Below are 12,434 nucleotides of genomic sequence, written 5' to 3' on the forward strand. Positions count from 1 at the left end.
CGAAGACTTCACAAGTGATAGAACCCAGTATGTTGTCCTTGACAAGGTTATCATCAGGAACGCTCTAGGGAAGTGTGATAGGACTGCTGTTCTCCACATACGTGAATGATTTGTTGGATAGGGTGGGCAGCAATCTGCAATTGTTTGCTGATAATGCTGTAGTGTACGGTAAGATGTCGAAGTTGAGTGATTGTTGGAAGATACAAGACAACTTAGACAAAATTTCTAGTTGATGTGATGAATGGCAGCTAGCACTGAATGTGGAAAAATGTAAGTTAATGTGGATGGGTGGGAAGAACAAACCTGTAATGGTCAGATACAGTATTACTAGTGTCCTGCTTGACAAAGTCAGGTCGTATAATAACTGGGCATATCATTCCAAACTGATATGAAGTGGAATGAGCACATAAGAACTGTGGCAGGGAAGGCGAATGGTGAACTTTGGTTTATTGGGAGAATTGAAGGAAAAGAAGACCGCATATAAGACACTGGTGCGACCTATTCCTGAGTACTGCTACAGTGTTTGGGATGCGTACCAGATTGGAGTGAAGGAAGACATCAAAGCAATTCAGAAGTGGGCCGCTAGATTTGTAGCCAGTAGGTTCAAACAACACGTTAGTGTTACGGAGATACTTTGTGAACTCAAATGGGAATCCCTGGAGGGAAGGAGATGTTCTTTTTGAGAAACACTATTGGAAAAATTTTGAGGACTGGCTTTTGAAGCCGAGTACCACATGATTCTTTGACCGCAACAATATATTGCACATAAGGGCTACAAAGATAAAATACGAGAAATCTGGGCTCATATGGAGGCATGTAGACACTTGTTTTTCCCTTACTCTATTTGCAGGTCATTTTGAACATTTCCTGTAACAAAGTGTTTGAAGTCATGCTGGTACGTTCTGTTGCTGTGTGTTTCCATTCCATGATTAATGTGATTTGAAGAGAAGTAATAAAATGAGCTCTAACATGGAAAGTAAGCGTTTCCGGACACATGTCCACATAACATATTTTCTTTCTTTGTGTGTGAGGAATGTTTCCTGAAAGTTTGGCCGCACCTTTTTGTAACACCCTGTATAGATTTCTAATTTTATTCTGTTTGTGCCATGAATGAAATTAAAGATTAATAAATAAGAGGATTTCTGAGCAAGTACTTCCTTATATTACCAAAAAAATTTAAGCTTTCAACCATTTTACTTTTTTTTGTCCTATAGAAAAACATGAAAAGTGTATGGTGTTACCTGACACATTTCCTTTAAAATCTAATACTAAGAATCTTTGTAGACTTTGCACAAAGCTGTGAGCACATACTTCGAACCAGTTTCAGTGAGCATTGAAGTTAAAAAATTGCTACGTGAATGAGTTTTGTAGCTGAGTTTGATCTTACTGTATTAATGCATTCAAAATGAACCATAGTTTACAGAGGAAAGCTTTCTCGTTCTCCTTCTTTGGTTGCTTAAAGTGTTCCAGGGATCAGTGTGTGTCAAACATTATGGAGGTCAGTGTGTATGTGTCATTTACTTTATTTCTGTAATTGTAGTATTACTCATTTTGTTAGAAAAATCTTGGGAAGTTTGAGTAGTTATCACTAATTTAATTTCTTGGGTATAGGGGCCCTATTTTCCCTTTCATTGTGGCATTATAAGATGCCCTAGCTAGCAGTTAACTGTCAAGTGCTCCCCAGGAACAAACTGTACATATGGTAGAAATGTTCATTAGATGTGGCAGTTAAAATTGATGTGATGTGTTATGGTATATGAGAGATGGGTGTAGCTGGATGTGGTATGAATACTGTATCCCACCTATATGCTCACTCATTCCACAAAACTACAGTCAGTATTGGGATGTGTTCAATTGTCAGTGATTCAGTAGTGAAATGGAAACATAGGAAAGTAGTACAAAACTTCATTGATTGTCGGGGAAGCTAAGAAATTGGCCCATGATACTTTTTTGAGAGTGACATCAAACTTAATTAAAAACATAGCACTTGCCTAGATGTGTGTACATTTATTCCTGGAATACATAAACCAGGAATTCTGAGATGATATTCCAGGAACTCATGCATAGCAGACATTACCTACAGAAATTTTGCATTTACTTTATGTACTATCTACAAAAGATTGTATCCTTTTCACTTACAATATGTGCAACATGCACACATTAAAGACATTGCTGCACATTTAGGACTTTTCCGCTGCTAAATGCTAATGATGATTTATAGAGGCTAGAGGACCTTCATTTAGCCACATGGAATGGAATTATTTTCAACTTCTTGTAGCCACTCCTGAATCTACTATTCCTAAGAGGAAACACCTGTACCACACTTTTTTCCCATCTGACTGAGGTAATATCATTATCTGGCCAGTGAGATCTCTTGGCCCAACACTGTTTGTGGTTTAGATGAAATGTACAAAAGAATGCTTACATGCAATATGAATTGTTGGGTTACATCATGAATACTGGTGCTCTTAAGAATATAAAGATGCACTAAGACAGGCAACTCAAGATACTCTCTTGAGACTACAAGAATATGTTGAAATTGATGGTGGAGCTTATGAAACACTGTTGTGGGTTGTTTGAAATTGGCTGAGGACAGTTGTAAACTTATTGTGCACTGCTGAAAATACAGCATGAGATGTTAGTTTGTGACCTGTCAAACAACCAATAAGTCATGAAAATGAGTGAAAGTTAGCTTCTCATAATTATATTAAACAGTTACCAGCATTCATGTCTGAAACCGTTCAAAATATAGCATATGTTTATACGAACATGTAGCTTCAAATGACAATTTCTATCACCTTCTGCAATATTTTCCTTTCCTCCTGCCACACTCCATAAATATTGCCCTTTCCTCATGCCACGCACCATACAGTATACAAGCTATTATCGAGGTAGGTTCCATAGTGGTAATACACTGAACTCTGACTGTGGAGATGGGAATTCAGATATCTGTCTGACCATACAGACTTAGGGTTTCCATGGCTTTCTCAAGTCACACGAGACAAATGCTAGGATGGTTCCTTTGAAAATGTTACAAGTGCATGCTGAAAAGTAATGTTTCTGATGTTGTTGTGTCTACATATTTATTTCTCAACATAGTCACCCTGGTGAAGAACATGCTTCTCCCAATGAGAGACCAGTTTGTTGATATCATTACTGTCGAATGTTTGACTTTGTTGACAGAGCCAGAACCTCACCTCTGCTTGGACCATTTCATCATTAGCAAAGTAAGTCCTCAAAGGTGTTCTTTAAGTTTGAGAAACAGATGAAAATCAGATGGGGCCAAATAGGGACTGTATGGAGGAGGATTGATGGCTGTGAACCCAAGGTGTCGGATTGTTGAAGATGTCATAGTACTCTAGTGTGGTCTGGCTTTGTCACTCTGAAGTAGAGGGTGGATGAACTCTTCAAAACTTGATTACAACATCCAGAAGGGATGCAAGAAAGCCATTCATTCTGTATCCAGAACTTTTACAAATATTTCTAGAATGAGATTTTTACTCTGCAGCAGAGTGTGCGCTGATATGAAACTTCCAGGCAGATTAAAACTGTGTGCCGGACCGAGACTCGAACTTGGGACCTTTGCCTTTCACGGGCAAGTGCTCTACCAACTGAACTACCCAAGCATGACTCACAACTCATCCTCACAGCCTGCGAAAGGCAAAGGTCCCGAGTTCGAGTCTCGGTCCAGCACACAGTTTTAATCTGCCAGGAAGTTTTTTACAAATATCTTTATTAAACTGAGTTTAATGTGCAAATTCACGAGTGGTTCCTGTTGTGTGTTTCTAGTGCCACAAACAGAGTTTTGCCTTGAGGCCACTGTTTACAAATGTAGTGATTTCTTTTTTCTCTGTCACAGTTGTCCCATTCACGGAGGAAGCAGCAGAATGTAGTGTATCCATGTTGCATGCCTGTCAGTATCCCAGTGACTTCCAAATATACACAGATGTGCCATCTGAATGTACTGTACTCAATTAACTTCAGTATAGCACTCATCACTGCATATTTTCCTTTTATTTGTAGGATACGCTATAGTAAGGGGTGGACAAACATTGTCTATGTGGAGGAGCACTGCTTGGAGACTGCATTTGGATGAGTCAATAAACAAGCACCCATTTGTTGGATTATGTTCATGATCCAATATCTGAAATAGGCCATTCACATCAAAGCATTATGTGATGTCTTCTTTCTCCACAAAATAGTCTACAAAATGGGTTTGTTGTCTTCTAAAAGAGCAAATTTTTGCACCTTTATTTTACAGATTCTAACCTCGAAGCCTAGAATACGGTAATTCTGATTCCGTTTGAGAGAGTATTAAGTCCCCCATACATGATTGTTAAGCTGTGCCTGTGTGATTTCATGATGTGATGTGAACATGTCATAGATGTAGATGGTTGAAAGTCAAGATCTTGATGGTTTGGGGCATTGAAGACATCTTCCTCTGAATCAACAGTATATTTATCTGGAGCTGTAGGCATAGGAAGGTCTTCAGAATGAGGAACTGGTTGCATTGCAGAGTGTAAGTTTGAATACTGAATACAATGTTTGTATTTTGAAGAAAACCCCTCGACATCTGTCAGACAAGTGACAATCTGTTAGGTGATTTGTCAGTTCATACCAAACCATAGGACTGCAAAATTCATTCTACTACATTTTCCTTGTAACCAATTTCTCAGATTCCTGAAACATGAATTGCGGCATATATATATATAAGTCCAGGATTTATCATGGTCCCCAACTCTATGTCCAAGGTACAGTTCCTTAGTCTTTCTAACCAACGGTGATGAGAGCTACATTCTTGAGTCTTCAGTGTAAGTTCACCACAGACGCAATGAAATAAGTCTGGCTGATTTTTACATGGAAGAGACTTTATGGTGATGCAATGAACTTAATTTGATCTTGTCCTAAAATCACTCCTCCACTCCACCCTTATTGTCACTAGAATTTTCCAACTAGCAACACTTCAGTCAGCAACAGAGGAAACATCTGGAAAAAAAAATTACGGTTAAAATGCTGACATAGTTGAAACGTCAGTTTGGCAGTGAATGTTTGTAATAGATTTCCATTGGTAAATGTGTGTAAATCTATACCTTCAGTGGAAAAGTTGAATAGAATCATCCAGTTATTAACAAATTAAATTAAGAAAACACGCAAAGTTATTGATAAAATGGGTAAAACACTAAAAGTGAATTTTTGGGAAAAGGGTGCATAGTAGACAAAAAATAATTACAGATTCATTATTTTCAGCTATACATATAAGATACACATATTTTCATCTAAAAGACATTTTTCGCATTTTTCAGTGTAATTTTTCTGATGGTAAAAAAATGTGATAAATGAAACAGATTTGTTACGGTACTGTTGTTAGTGAGTTTTGTTTTTTCGTAGTCATTCCCTAATGTGCCGATCTTACCTTTTATCCTTAGAATTCCCTCACAGTGTGTTACTGTAACACTGTGTAATGTAGCAGATGCAGTATACTGTCTTTTAAGACTGCAGCACTTTATCATGAGAGGAGTAAGTTAATGTCAACAGTATAAGAGAATGCCTACTTTTTGTTCATGGAAATTTTATTGCAGGAACAATCAAGTCTTATACCATGGACTGTCTGCATGAAGTAAGAAGAGAAAAAAATGCTGTATCTGTAAACATTATCCTGTGATAGTACTTGGTACTTGATCTCACCTATGCTTTTTATACAACTCATCTACCAGATCTTGACTTGTAAGATGGACCATCTGGCATATTTGTGTTCGAATCTCACAGTTTGGGACTGTGATTGCTGTGTTCTGAAACCAACTGAATTGGTGACCCCTCACTCACAGCTCCAGGTGTTGGTGGCTTCAGTCACGCAGCTTGAGGCTGTTGCCAGAGGGCATCACTGCGGGGGGAGAAACATGTGGATCCAAGGGACATCCAGCAAATCTCACATGTCCCTCTCCCAGTAGTCTGTTGCTGTGGCTGCCCCAGTTACTGCTCACACTGAAGTTGACCCCCTCACCTGGTTGAGTGCGAGTTCGTTTCAAGGTGTAACAGCAAGCGAAAGACTTTACAGGTGGCTGATCACAAGGCCTACCTGGTTCCTCTGACAGACAGGTTTCAGGTGCTATGTGTGACTGATAAATATCTTGAGCCAGATGCAGTAGCTTGTCTAGTTTAAGAGAAAGCCTCCCAGCCTTCAAGATCTGGGTAATCTCAGAGTGTGGGATTATTGATAGTTGGGAGCTCCAGTGTTAGGCGTGCAGTAAGAGTGTGGCTGCCAAAGAGGGGAAGAAGTCCAGTGGGCAGTCTGTGTGCATACTGGGGGAGATATCCCAGATGTGAGAAATGGGTGCTTCCTGTGCCACAAAGAACACAGCGTGCAGCAAACTGCAAGTGGTGGCACATGTTGGTACTAATGATCTGTGTCACTTCAGATAGGAAGAGATTCTCTCTGGTTTTGGATGGCTGTTTGAAGTGGTAAAGACAGCCAGTCTTGCTTGAAAGATGAAGGCAGAGCTCACCATCTGTAGCATCATCAACAGGACCTTTTTTGGATTTTTGATACATAGGTGAGTGGAGGGTCTGAATAAGAGGCTCAGAAGGTTCTGCAACCATGTAGGCTGCAGATTCCATAGGGTGGTGGGGTATTGGGTTCCACTCAATAGGTAAGGGGTCCATTACACACAATAGGTGGCTACATAGGTAATGGGGGCTGTGTGGAGTGGACTGGATCATTTTTTACATTAGAGGACACCGAGAAAAGGAGCAGATGAAACACGGAATGAGGGTAGACCTAAAAACCAATCATAGTTGTGTTGGGAAAGAGCCAGACCTCCAAACCCTAATGGGAAGCACTGAAGCTCAAATCATTATGAGTACTGAAAGCTGGCTACAGCTTTTATATAACTTCAGCCAAAATTTTACTAAGGAGTTAATGGTGCTCGGAAAGGATAGATTAAATATAGTTGATGGTGGCATGTTTGTTGCTGTTAAAAGTAATTTATCTTGTAGCTCAATTTTAATTTATAATTGATTCTTTATACCAACATCACCCCCACCTCCTGCCCTCCTCCCCTCTGCAAGACTCAGATGATACAGTTGCTGAAAAGTTCAAAGAAAACTATAGTCTGATTTCAAATAAATATCTCTCTCATACAATTGTAGTTTGTGCTGACATCAATTTGCCCTTTGTGTGTGGGCTGGTGGTAGCTATAAAATGTTATCCAAAACCGTACTAAATACTTTTACTGAAAATTATTTTGACCAGTCAGTTCAGGAGATCATTCTTAAGTGTAAATGGTCATGAAAACATACTTGACCTCTTAGCAACAAATAATCCCAAGAAAATACGAAGCATTATGATGGATTCAGGGACTAGTGGCCACAAGGACATTTAAGCAACACTGAGGACAGTAACATCCAAATCCACCCAAAATTGATGCTAAATATATCTGTGTAAAAAATCAGAGAAAAATTTGGTTGATGCCTTCCTAAGAGATAGTCTGTATTCATTCTAAACTAACTATGTAAGAGTAGACCAGATGTGGCGTAGACTCAAAGAAATATTATTGACAGCAGTTGAAAGGTTTATACCAAATAAATGAACAAGAGACAGAACTGATCTCCCATGGTACACAAAGCAGGTCAGAAACAAAAAAGACATGCCAAATTTAAAACAAAGCAAAATGGTGATTGGTGAAATTTTATGCACGCTCAAAATTGAACCCAGATTTCAATGCAAGATGCCTTTAATAGTTTCCGTAGCAGAACTGTCTCAAAATCTGGCAGAAAATCCAGAGAGATTCTGCTCGGATGTGAAGTACACCAACGGCAAGAGACAATCAATATCTTCACAGCGTGATAGCAATGGTAATGTTCCTGAAGACAGTGCCACTAAAACGGAGTTACTAGATACACTGTTCTGACATTCCTTCACCGAAGAAGACAAAGTAAGTATTCCAGAATTCACATCAAGAATTGGTGCGAACATGAGTAACTTTGTAGTAAATAGCCTCATTGTAACGAAGCGACTCATATCACGTAATAAAGGCAACTCTTCTGGTCCAGATTGTATACCTATTAGATTTCTTTCACAGTTTGCTAATATGCTAGCTCCGTAGCTAGCAGTAATGTACATCTGCTCGTTTGACAAAAGATCCATATCCAAAGACTAGAAAGATGTGCGGGTCATACCAATACCCAACAAACAAAATAGGTGTAATCTACTGACTTATGGACCCTATCACTAAAGTCAATCTGCTGTAGGGTTTTAGAATGTATACTAAATTCAAACACTATGAATTACCTTGAAGAAAATGATTTATTGACTGATAACCTCAGAAGTTAAGTCCCATGGTGCTCAGAGCCAAAATGATTTATTCACACATAGCCAGCATGGACTGAGAAAATACCGTTCTTGTGAAACACAACTAGCTCTTTATTCTCATTACTGTGCTATAGACAGGGGATCTCAAATTCATTCTAGATATCCGGGTTTCCAGAAGGCTTCTGATACTGTTCCTCACTGTCTTTTTGCACTCACTCTTAGAGAGTGGAGTGGTAGAGAAATAGTGTTAAAGTGGTTTGTCTTATTTGTGTAACCTAATTCGTGGTTTCCTATCAGAAAGTTTACAGTTTATAGTAATTGATGGAAAGTCATAGAGTATAATGGAAGTGATATCTGACATTCCCCAGGAAAGTGTTACTGTCCCTCTGCTGTTCCTAATCTATGTAAATGATTTAGCAGACTATCTGAGCAGCCCTCTTAGATTCTTTGCAAATGATGCTGTCATTTACTGTCAAGTAAAGGTATCAGAAGATAAAAACAAATTGGAAAATAATTTTGGTATAATATCCACCATCCATGTGAATTCCAAACGAATCCAATAAATTTTTGTTGCATGACAAATCACATAAATCTGAAGTTTGTCAAGTCAACTAAATACCTAGGGATAACAATTATGAGCAACTTAAACTGGAATGAGCACATAGGTAACATTGTGGGGAAGGCACACTATGTTTTATTCGCAGAACACTTAGAACATGCAACAAATCCACTAAAGAGGCTGCTTACACTGCACTTGCCCATCCTGTTGTAGAGTATTGCTGTGTGGTATGGAAACATTATCTGATAAGATTGATTGAGGACATTGAAAAAGTTCAAAGAAGACCAGTCTGTCTTTTACTATCACAAAATAGGGGAGAGAGTGTCACGAGTATGTTACATGAGTTGGAGTGGCAGTCATTGAAACTAGGGCATTTTTTGGTACAGCGAGATGTTTTCGGGAAATTTCACTCTCCATCTTTCTCCTCCGAATGTGAAAAATGTTTTGTGATGCACATGTGCATAGGGAGAGATGATCATTGTAATAAAATATGAAAAATCAGACCATGCCTGGAGAGATTTAAGTGTTGATTTTTTTGCACTCACTCTTAGAGAGTGGAGTGGTAGAGAAATAGTGTTAAAGTGGTTTGATGAACCTTCCGACGGCAGTTAAGTGTGTGTTGCAGCATACTCTGTAGATATAGATGGTAATGTTTGTTGTTTGTGGATTTAGGATGCACAACACTGCACTTATTTATGCCCTTCTACCATTTAAACGTTGATCTACATCTCATAATGTTCTGCTTTTGGATCATTTTGAGTTTCATATCCAATCCTTTGAAAACGGAAAGCCTTTTTTCCTCCATACCCTTCATGAGGCACCTCACATTCTGAGAAGTTGAGAGTATGTCTGTACGTGACTGTCATTGTTTCCCTCTGTCTGATATTAAAGAACTCAATGTCAGCTGTTAAAACCTTGAAGAAAGTGTACTTACAATGTTAATTTGAATTTGTAAGTTATTATTATGAATTATCATAATAAACCACTTGGAAAACCTACCACTAAAATAGGGACATTTCTTAGCTGCCCTCCCCACTTTTACAGAATAAGTTTTGCACTGTATTGAGTAACTGTATGTTATTACAATTCTTTTGTGTTTTGTTATTTAACTTTGAAATGATAGAATATATATATATATTTTTCCTTTTTGTTCCAGGATGAGAGCAACGGTCGCGGCACAGTGTACTTTGAGGTACACGTTGCTATCAATTTTGTCACATCTTTCATGAACAAGGTTGTCCCACAAGGCCGAGTAAAAATTTTTGGTGAGGCTCTTGCAAGGGCATTAATGAACAAATATGAAGGGCATTGGTTCCCAGAGAGTCCTCTAAAGGGCTCAGCATATCGTTGTTTTGAATTTGGGGCCTATATTGAGCCTGAGCTGAAATTTGCTGCTAGGCAGGCAGGACTACGTTGTCGAGATGTATTGATATGTGTTCCCTCAGAAATGTCAATTTGGGTAAGTCTTTTGCAGTATTATTAATTTTAATATTAGCTTATGGTGTCTGACTCTTGGTCCAGCACAGTGTTTTAATCTACCAAGAAACTTTTATTACTAATTACTTCTGAAAACTATAATGTATACATACCATAGGAGATGATGAAAATTGTGAAGACATTAAGTATGAGTAAGGGCATTTTAAACGGTAATTCAGATGTTATTATAGCAGGCCAAGCAACTTTTATTGAATGCTGCAGTACCCTTTAAAGTGACACAGATACATGATGCTGTTTTTTAGTGTAGTCACAAAGTCTCTGTAAGCAACAGTTGGAACTTCCTGGCAGGTTAAAACTGTGTGCCAGACCGGGATTTGAACCTGAGACCTTTCACTTCATTGGCAAGTGCTTTACTAACTGAGCTACCCAATCATTATTCATGACCCATCCTCACAGCTTTACTTCCGCCAGTACCTCATCTCCTGCATTTCAAACTTTTCACAGAAAGTTGTCAGGCTGGGTCGTGACTCATGCTCCAGTAGATCAGTTGGTAGGGCACTTGCATGTGAAACACAAAGGTCCCATGTTTCAATCTGCCAGGGAGTTTCATATCGGCACACACTCCAGTTTTGAGTGAAAATTGATTTTGGAAACAGACAGAAAATTCTATCAGTCATTCAATTCTTCAGTGATAAAAATCCATTCCTTTGTTACGGAGCCATTCACATTCTTTCAGCTTGTCAAAAAGATGGAAATCACATGCTGCAAGATCTGGACTGTGTGGCAAACCACCATCACTTATGTCTGTGCAGCCTTGGTCAAATTTTTGCCATTTCAGTACAGCTGAACATGTCGTAGCATTTGGTCCACATACTGCCAAAATTTCATGATGAGTCTCTGTGCAGTTTAGACTTTTTGCCCACAAGAATCGTACTGTCCACACTGTGCTGATGCGCAATGGTCTTAGTGTGGGATGACATGTGTAATTTACTTTGCAAAGTCCCTTGGTAATTAGTTGTGAGAAGAAATAAAGTTGCCTATAAATGGTTTTGATCATTATTTATATATCGTATTTTGGATATGTTACTTTATTCTAGCTTTTGTCTGTGATTACCAGGTTATTTGAAAATTTGTCATAGGTTGATCGTAAAATGACAGTAGATGGCTGTATTGTTTTGTTGGTGTACAAATGCAGAGTAACTGTTTGCAGACAGACAGTGTAGGTGCATATAGTGTCAAAGACAGCCAACCTATGCAGTAGTGCTAAAGTATGAAAATGTTTTGTAAAGAACTGTTAAACATGAAATAGTTAGAATGACATGATGAGAATTTCATGTAGTTACAGTATTAGTATTAAGAGGAACTTATGCTGTAATATTTTTCTTTGTACCATCTCATGACTATCCACCTGTAAGTGGCACATTTTATGTAACATGCAGTTCGTAAAGATTTTTGGTTGCTATTATGTATCTATAAATTTTTGGGCTGTTGCTATGGAATCACCTACTTAGTATGTATCCAAATTTGGGGGGGGGGGGGGGGCACTCAAATAAGGAAGCTAATTTTACCTATAGTGACTTTTTATATTATTATAGAAACAGAGATTCAGTAAAATCTCTTAATTGATTAGACTGACCAGACAAGCAGAGAAGAAATGATTTACTGTTTTCATTCAACTTAAGTGATCCATAAATGTGTTAATAGATCAAATTTCTGCAAAACTGCTAGATAACTATTTAATTTATAGAAGTATTACAGAAATATCAATGTCACATAGTACACAGTAGAAAAACAGATACCTTGAAAAATTGAAAGTTAGGCATTCCAACTTAAAGTGGACCTAATGAGTGATTTCTTAAATCTGTCTTACATAATTGCAAATGCTGTGTGTAAACAGCTTAAGATTCAGATTCCTTCCAAGTAAGCTTTGTTTTAATAAATATTATGTAGTAGCTTAATTTATATAAAAATTTCTTTTGGTCAGTCTTCAACAAAATATAGAACAGCAAATTTGTCATCATAATGTAGTCTGCCTTGTACTCAAATTAGCTATAACAACCCTTATTTTATTGCAACATACTACAGTTACTGTGAATAAGGAAATAAAGGACTTAATTATAATCGGTTTAT

The 12,434-nt window shown here is 38.1% G+C and overlaps 1 protein-coding gene across 1 annotated transcript in view; it reads left to right on the plus strand.

Annotated features, from left to right (window-relative positions):
- The window catches only part of LOC124554808 (uncharacterized protein DDB_G0271670-like), a 192,256-nt gene that overhangs the window by 131,501 nt on the left and 48,321 nt on the right, over positions 1–12,434 (plus strand). The window contains exon 6 of the mRNA XM_047128464.1: positions 10,024–10,326. Coding sequence (XP_046984420.1) covers positions 10,024–10,326 — 303 coding nt within the window. The remainder of the gene's footprint in view (positions 1–10,023; positions 10,327–12,434) is intronic.

The sequence above is a fragment of the Schistocerca americana genome, chromosome X, assembly GCF_021461395.2.
Source record: "Schistocerca americana isolate TAMUIC-IGC-003095 chromosome X, iqSchAmer2.1, whole genome shotgun sequence".
NCBI lineage: Eukaryota > Metazoa > Arthropoda > Insecta > Orthoptera > Acrididae > Schistocerca > Schistocerca americana.